At 44.3% G+C, this 9,043-nt stretch overlaps 1 protein-coding gene across 1 annotated transcript in view; it reads right to left on the reverse strand.

Annotated features, from left to right (window-relative positions):
• The window catches only part of LOC133361338 (zinc finger protein 208-like), a gene marked incomplete at both ends in the record, with an annotated part of 534,864 nt that continues 525,821 nt past the window's right edge, over positions 1 to 9,043 (reverse strand). Inside the window, 2 exons of the mRNA XM_061580270.1 lie at positions 1 to 350; positions 4,273 to 4,282. Of these exons, the coding sequence (XP_061436254.1) occupies positions 1 to 350; positions 4,273 to 4,282 (360 nt within the window). The remainder of the gene's footprint in view (positions 351 to 4,272; positions 4,283 to 9,043) is intronic.

Genomic DNA, 9,043 nt, shown 5'->3' on the forward strand with positions numbered 1-9,043 from the left:
GAATGGCTTCACGCCCGTGTGCGTTTTCTTATGATCTTGAAGAGTTGACGAGTGTGCAAATGCCTTCCCACACACAGGGCACAGGAATGGCTTCTCGCCCGTGTGTGTTCTCTGATGACTTTGAAGATGTGATGAATGTGCAAATGCCTTCCCACACACAGGGCACAGGAATGGCTTCTCGCCCGTGTGTGTTTTCTGATGGCGTTGGCAGTTTTCTGAAAGTGAAAATGCTATCCCACACACAGAACACAGGAACGGCTTCTCACCCGTGTGTGTTCTCTGGTGGCTCTGAAGATGTGATGGCCGTGAAAAGGACTTACCACACACAGAGCAATTGAATGGCTTCTTGTCTCCGTGTGCGTGGGGCTGTGGAGAACGTCTCTGCTCCATGTGAGCGTAGTAACGGCAGCGGTGTTATTGAGTCAAAAGTACGCTATCGGCCTCAATGATGTTTAGCGTTGAGTTTTGGATTTGCTAACTGCTAAAACAAGAACGACATTCGTGTCTAACCGAGACGCAAACAAATCCCAAACACGTTTAAGAGTTTATTCGCGAAAATAGACACTTACTTGGAGATTCACGGTATATCGATGTCTAGAACCCGTCTGAAGATGTCGCAACGAACTTTCCCGACGCAAAGTCGCCTAACTGTCGACAGCAATTGTGCTCGCCAGGCTGCGTTGTCTCGCGGTTGAAGGGCGATCAGCAGAGCGACGAGTCGAGCGTCCAACCTCATCAAGTTCCCTCTCGAAATGCCATTGAGCTCTGCTTCTGAGCCGCCTTATAACTCCCCCCCTAGGATCCAAGTCCTTTTCACGGCCATCACATCTTCAGAGACACCAGAGAACACACACGGGCGAGAAGCCGTTCCTGTGCTCTGTGTGCGGGAAGACATTTGCACACTCATCACATCTTCAGAGTCACCAGAGAACACACACGGGCGAGAAGCCGTTCCTGTGCTCTGTGTGCGGGAAGACATTTGCACACTCATCACATCTTCAGAGTCACCAGAGAACACACACGGGCGAGAAGCCATTCCTGTGCCCTGTGTGTGGGAAGGCATTTGCACATTCATCACATCTTCAGAGTCATCAGAGAACACACACGGGCGAGAAGCCGTTCTTGTGCTCTGTGTGTGGGAAGACATTTGCACACTCGTCAACTCTTCAAGATCATAAGAAAACGCACACGGGCGAGAAGCCATTCCTGTGCCCAATGTGTGGGAAGAAATTTGCACAGGCATCACAACTTCAGAGTCATCAGAGAACACACACGGGCGAGAAGCCATTCTTGTGCTCTGTGTGTGGGAAGGCATTTGCACGGTCATCAACCAGGAACAGGCATCAGAAGGTCCACAATGATAGGAAACTGAAATCAAAAGCTGAAATTCAAGGTGCTGCAATTGGTCCTGAAGAAGTTTCCACCTTCGATCCCATGCAGTTGGATCCCGAGAGATGGCTGGATGTAATGGAGTGGCTCGAGAGTCAACCAGAGAGCTCGGGGTGACTGACAAAATATTATGTCATGTGGTTATACCTTTTAATCCGTATCGAGTACTTTTGTGTATAATTTTGACCATTTTTGTTTTACAGTTTTTGTGAGAGTTTAATGACGTGCACAGTGGTAGTTTGTAATGTTATCGGATTACTTGCCGATGTGGTGTGATGAGCACTGGTTGTGAGAGGGTTCAATTGTAGTCGTTAAGTGTTCCTGTTGAGCTAAAGTTGGAATGCGTATGATGGTACATCTTTACTCAACATTTTAAACGGGTTCTTTTTCAAGTATATAGCTTTTTTTGATTGGTATTAATCGACTTTAGATAGCCGGTTTTCAGGATGTACATTGATGACGCGTTCGTTGGATATATGGCCTTGACTTCAACATAGACCCACAGTGAACACATGTGGTGAACTAATAAGGAAATCATGGGGAATGAAACTTTTACGCTTTGGTATTCCTGGAACGAAATGGTTTGCATTCTACTGGAAATGTGTGAACATAGGACGTAATAAATATTGCCTTCGACTTTTGACGTAAAATTATTGCAAATGAATAAAAACGTATTTTTAACAAATGTTTTTCAGTTCTTTATTTTATAATGTTTTTAGCAAAAACATGTTCAGAGAATTTCAGGTGGAGGATCTCCGTCACACAAGTGTGCCCTTAACCGGCAGCATCTTGGCTGTCTACCGATTAACACGTGTTCCTTGAGGAGAAAGTTCCCCGTAGTTAATCTTTCATCAACGTACCGGGGATAAACTCTACTTTATACCATGTAAACTGTAATACTATAAACTATAACACTAGACATTAAACGATTATTAACTAGTGTTTTAATTTATAAACATATAAACGGAGGTAAGGTATTATAATATCATTAGAAGCATTAGAATCACAGTGTGATCGTATAAGAATCACGCACAAACCCATTCTTAACTCATGAGATTATGAATCTTTACAATTTTATAACAATCACAAATTGTGACAAAGCGAAATTCCCACAAGCAAAACACCACGCTCACGTGACGAATTCTTAAACAAACTGCAACACTCAAGTGACAGAACTCAACAAAAAAACGCCGCAATGAAAAGAACAACATCAATAGACAAATCCTAAAAACAGACAACACACGCACGTTAGTAGCTGTTAGAAGAAGACAACACCTAGCACCTTCAACTATACACATACAGCCCCAAACAGCCAACTCGTAAATGGGGCGGTATATGACAGCCTTCGCTGCTGTCGACGGGGCCAAGCAGCGAGTGTTCAACTCCATTGTTTCAGAATCCGTGTCATCACCCGGCCACAGCGCCTTACCCAAACTACATCTCCCCAACAAAACAGCATTCCCTATGCTGTGTATTTTAGCAGTTTATTTACGGACGCACTTGAAGATAACAATTCGTCTAGAAAAGGCAGGCGACTTGTTCTACCAACAGAATTTCAATTTAAATCCGAAAGAAGTATGAGTTCATTCATGAGTAGTATTCACTAAGCCCCGATTGCACTCACCTACACACAGTTATGATTAAACAAAGTAAACATTAGTCGCTCATCTCAGCTCAGACATGATCATAGCAATTATTTCCACATCCGTGTCGGGTCCCACGAGAACAGGGCACGTTCACAAACTCTCAGATTTTAAACTCACATTGTATACTCTAACATTATAAACTCTAACAATTCAACCTTTAAACTATAAGCTAAACATTGTAACGCTTTAAAATAACACTACAAACTAGTGTTATAGTAAACTATAATGTTGTGATCTCTCACAATATAAGCTATGAGCGATACATTATAACGCTATAAAATAACATAATAAACTAGTGTTACAGATTAGAACACCGTACATTGAAGTGTGATATTCGAATTCTTAGTTTCACACCGTGGTCCTCTAAGAATCACACTATGCTCGTGAGTATGTAACATGTCTGTATGTAATATGCATGAATGTAATATGTCTGTATGTAACATGTATGCATGTAACATGTATGTATGTAACATGTTACATGCATGCATGTAACATGCATGCATGTAACATGTATGTATGTAATATGGACGTGCGAACCAAGGGTGGGATATGTGAAACGGAAGGTGCAGGATCAGGATGGGATTAAAATTGTTTGAATAACACTTTTGTGGTATTAGGATCAAGCTGTCCACTGCTGGGTGAATGTTCTGTCTCAATGGCATCAAATAGCAATATTCAGTATGTAAATATAGAATTATCTTACAAACCCAACATAAGCCCGTGCAATTATGATTCGTTACAATTGTAATGACTCGTTTGATAAGAGCAGGGGTCCTCAAACTTTTTAAACAGGGGGCCAGTTCACTGTCCCTCAGACCGTTGGAGGGCCGGACTATAGTTAAAAAAAAACTATGAACAAATTCCTATGCACACTGCATATATCTTATTTTGAAGTGAAGAAACAAAACGGGAACAAATACAATATTTAAAATGAAGAACAAGTAAAGTTAAATCAACAAACTTGCCAGTATTTCAATGGGAACTATGGGCCTGCTTTTGGCTAATGAGATGGTCAATGTCCGGTTCCATATTTGTCACTGCTAGTCGTAACAAGTGATGCAAGTGTGCATCCGTTAGTCTAGATCTGGTTGGAGATTTCAAATGTTTCATTCTGGAAAAAGTCTGTTCACAGACATAAGTGCTGCCAAAGATGGTTGCCATTTTGAGTGCATGGTTCCTGAGATGAGGATATGTCTCAGAGGGGAGAGATGCATAGAAATTATGAAGGCTGCTTGACTTGAATGCGTCTTTCAGAGTCACAATTCTGCAGTTCAGCCAGTTCTATTTGGTAAATTGTATCCACATTTTCAATGTCAATAGAAAATGGGTTATGGAAAAGCTGTATGTCCTGTTAATGGAGATGAAGCTCTTTAAATCTAAATTGGAACTCCTTTTGCAATTTTCCAGTGAATCCACACATGTTTTGTTTGGGAATGCAACCAATGGTTTTTCCGCTAACAGATTTTGAGTTGTGGGGAGATGGCAGAAGTTTTCCTCCTTCCCTTGTTTGATGAGGAGGCCTAATTTTACTTCAAATGCTTTGACATGTGATTGCATATCACAGATGAGCTTCCCCTTTACTTGAAGTTGCACATTGAAACTGTTGAGTAGCTCTGTTACATCTGTCAGAAAGGCAAGGTGCCATTTCCATTCTGCATCATTTAGCTCTGGTACTTCTTTGTTTTTTTGAAAGCAGAAAAGCTGTAATCTGTGGAAGTAAGTCATAGAAACGTTTCAAAACTCTCCCTCGACTCAGCCAACGGACGTCTGTGTGGTACAGAACATCTTCATAGTCAACATTTAGCTCAGACAGAAATTCCTGAAATTGTCTGTGGTTTAGCACATGAGCTCTAATGAAGTTAACACAAGATACCACAATTTTCATAACAGAGTCCCACTTCAGTGATTTACTACACAGCGTTTGTTGGTGGATGAGGCAGTGTATGGCTATTGGATGAAAATGGTTATGTTTGTCCATGTCTTGGTTAATGCGAGCAATTACTCCTTTCTTAGACCCCACCATGCTAGGAGCACCATCAGTTGTCACACTGGCTAGTTTAGCCCAGTTCAGCTCCAAACCATTCACAGTTTGGCAAACCTTTTCATAAATATCCTCTACTGTAGTTGTTCCTTTGATGCTTTGCAGTGCAGCAAGCTCTTCTGTGACTTCGAAATAGTCATTCGTCCCACGAATAAAAATTAGAAGTTGTGCAGAATCACGAACATCATTGCTTTCGTCGAGTGCCAAGGAAAAATAGGAAAAAAATTTGTGGAGTTTTGCAAATGCTGATGCAAATTGTCTCCCATTTCTTCAATCCTCCGTGTAATTGTAGGTCCTGAAAGACTCACTGTACTAAATAAATCGGCCTTCTCTGGACACATCTCTTTGGCAACAGAAAGAAGGCATTCTTTAACAAATTCTCCCTCCACGAATGGTCTGCCAGTGCACGCTATTAGCTTGGCAACTTGAAAACTTGCTCGCAGTGATGAAATATTTAGCTCCTTCTGCTTAACAAAAGTATTTTGCTGAGTTGTTAATGTATTTTTCAGTTTTAATATTTTATCTTTTCTCACTTCTCCGACCAAATAATCATATTTATCTTTATGTTGAGTTTCATAGTGTCGACGTAAATTGTATTCTTTGAACACAGACACTATATTCTGGCATATCAGACACACAGCTCTTTCCTTGTACTGCATGAAAAAGTAATCATAAGTCCACTGTTCTTTGAATACCCTACACTCCGAGTCAATTTTTCTCTTTCTTGACATCATTGTTTCCTAGGGAGTCAAAATTGCTATTAGTAAAATACCAATATATATATACAGCGCTACAAAAACAATATACCAGCAATAACTTTGCCCACACAGAGACATACAGACTGCACTGCCCATTAATGCAGTCTGATTGGGGGAACTCCGCTTTTACCCCAGGCTCACACTGGTGCGGGTGCCATTAAAAAGTTAATTACACCTGCAGTTTTGTTCACAGATCGCTGTGCGATCTGCGAACTCGCATAATAATCTGATCGCATGGGGGAGAAGACCCATGCGATCCGATTCCACTGCAGGAAAAAATAATGCACATGTGCCTTTTTTCTTCCGAATCTAATGCAAGTTCAGCCATACAAGCATATGGCTGAACTCGCACTGCTCAGAGATCGCAACAGTATGAACCGGGACTTACACAACATACAACATATAACCTCATACAACTGAATAGCAATCAGAATATAAATGCACTTACTTTCATTTAAATTGGGTTTCCTACTCCTCAGCTGTCTGTCACTGACCAGCACGGGATAACAGCAGGTAGCCACTCCAGAGATCAGAGATCACTCTGTTATTACCCCTCTATCATTTACTCAGCTGTGCTGTAGATCCCCAGCACACAGGAATATCACTGGGAGTGGAGCCGAGGGGCAAGTGAGGGAGCTGAGGGAGGGAGAGTCAGTCAAGCACAGCCAGGGGAGGGCTGGCAGCCTTAGGCCTGGGGGGCAAGTCCAGTCAATTGGCCCATTGAACCATTCACCAGCGCAGCCCAATGAGTGCCCACCGCCGCAGCTCAATCAGTGCCCACCACCGCAGCCCAATGAGTGCTCACCAGCGCAGCCCAATGAGTGCTCGCCAGCGCAGCCCAATGAGTGCTCACCAGCGCAGCCCAACTAGTGCTCACCAGCGCAGCCCAATGAGTGCCCACCACCGCAGCCCAATGAGTGCTCACCAGCGCAGCCCAACTAGTGCTCACCAGCGCAGCCCAATTAGTGCTCACAAGCGCAGCCCAATTAGTGACCATGGGCCGGATAAATGTCCTCGGCGGGCCGCATGTGGCCCGCGGGCCGTAGTTTGAGGACCCCTGGATAAGAGTATTTGATCAAAGTTTGTTATCCTATCACGGAACACCACTGAAACTTAAGCAGCAACAGTACCAGCAACAACAGTACCAGCAACAACAGCAGCAACTGCAGCAGCAGCAACAGCGGCAGCAGCAGCAACAGCGGCAGCAGCAACAGCGGCAGCAGCAGCAACTGCGGCACCAGCAACATCACCTACAGAGATGCTGCGTCCCACGTCACCATGCAGGGGAAGAAAGAAAGAGCAGAGCCCGAATCGACGGCCGCCACCCGAACATCAGCAGCTGTTGATAGCGTGATTCAAATAGGACCACGTTGTTACTATACTCATTTTGATGACATTCTAAGCCGAGAACCTCCCAGTTTGCATTTACGACTCCCAATGCGCATCTACATGTAACATACACTCTAGCTCGTAGTATTCTAATACTACCATAGTGTTATTCTAATAATTTGCATCCGATTCCTAATCCTGCACGCCCCAGTTCGCATATCCGACCCCCCCGCTTCGCAAGTCCAAATGGCATGCATACACATTACATACATACGGGCAAAGTTCACATGCCCGTACACTATTATACAAATGTAGAGAAGTTCCCAGGACGCACTCGGAGACGAATGTGAGGTTTAAGTTCGTTCGCCGAGGGTTTATTAAAGTTATTGACATACACCAGGTGCACCAACTTCCCAGGGGTGAGGGCTGCCGGGCTCGGTCCCACTGGTGCCCCCGACACAGTCGGCTGCCCCGTGCTGCCTCCTCTGCGCCGGCCGTGGGCTCAGCCAACACGGCCGGCCGAGGAGCGCAGCCACCTCCAGCCCTGGCGCTGCGCTCTTTCCTATCCCGACTCCCTTGCCCCTGGCTCCCCGTTCCACCTGACTCCGAGCCGCGACTTCAGCACAGACCCCGATGACGACACGGGCTCTCCCTTCTGTATCCCGCCGGGACATGACGTCATCCTGCCCCCAAGCGAGTATGACGTCACTTTCCGTGAAGTCATCGCCCCCGGAGGCGATGACATCACCCACCTCTATGACCTCTACCTGACCCCGCCATGGGCGGAGCAGCTTGGGGGACATACAGATGTGTATGTAAATTATCTGTTCAATCGAACCGGGGGTCGGATATGTGAACTGTGTGGGGGGGGTACAGGGCAAGAATCGCATTCAAATTTTAGAATAACAATATGGTCGTATTAGCATTTTAATGGGCTTTAATGTATGTTACGTGCAAATGCAAATCGTTAGTCGTAAATACGAGGGAGGGGTTAAGAGGTGCACGTTTAATCCAGTGTTAACATTTATTTTAGCATCATATTTAAGGACACTGTTGTTGATAAGAATTCGTCTGGACATGGCACGTGCCTTGTTCTACTCGATCGACCAAAATTAGTACAATGTCGGTCATACAGCAGTGCGAGTTCATTCATGAGTAATATTCACAGAGCCCCGATGACACTAACCTACCTAAAGTTATGGTTAAACAAAGTAATCTTGAGTGACTTAATTCTCAGCTCAGACATGATCATTGCAATCATTTCCAAAGACGTGTGGGGTCCTACGAGAGCAGGTCCCGACTACAAACAGCTGGGCAGCATAATCGCAAGTCGCTGCGTCGCCCTCGAAATGTGATGTTGCTGCTGTTGTTGTCGCTGCTGTTGTTGCTGCTGTAGTTGCTTCTGTTACTGTAATAAACTCAGGGAGGTGGTGTTCCGTGATGGGATGACGCCTTTGATTAAAGCCTCTGATCAAACTCACCCGATTGACGCCCTTGATCGTTGCGTTTGATCAACTCTGATATTGTATACTCTCACATGTTAAGCTCTATCATAGTGAAACATAATATTATAACCTATGAACTACAACCTATCCATTGTAACGCTGTAAAAGAATATTACCTATTGGGTTTCACTCCCTCGTCGAGAAGGCCGCTCTCTTCCTTTTCTAAAGTTACATGCTAATTTTTCACGTGAACATCACTAGCCCAGGCCACTTCTTTATGACCCGAGGTCTACACCCATTTCAAACCTTTTAAAAGAGTCTGCCTCAGCAGCAGACCATGCTTTCCCACCTGACGGACGCTTGTGTTGCGCCTGAAACGTCGTGATTTATTTTATGCCTATGTGACTTTTACTGAAAGAACCAAAGAGTTATAAT

Source organism: Lethenteron reissneri, chromosome 72 (assembly GCF_015708825.2).
Source record: "Lethenteron reissneri isolate LAM-NWPU_2019-01 chromosome 72, ASM1570882v1, whole genome shotgun sequence".
NCBI classification, from domain to species: domain Eukaryota; kingdom Metazoa; phylum Chordata; class Hyperoartia; order Petromyzontiformes; family Petromyzontidae; genus Lethenteron; species Lethenteron reissneri.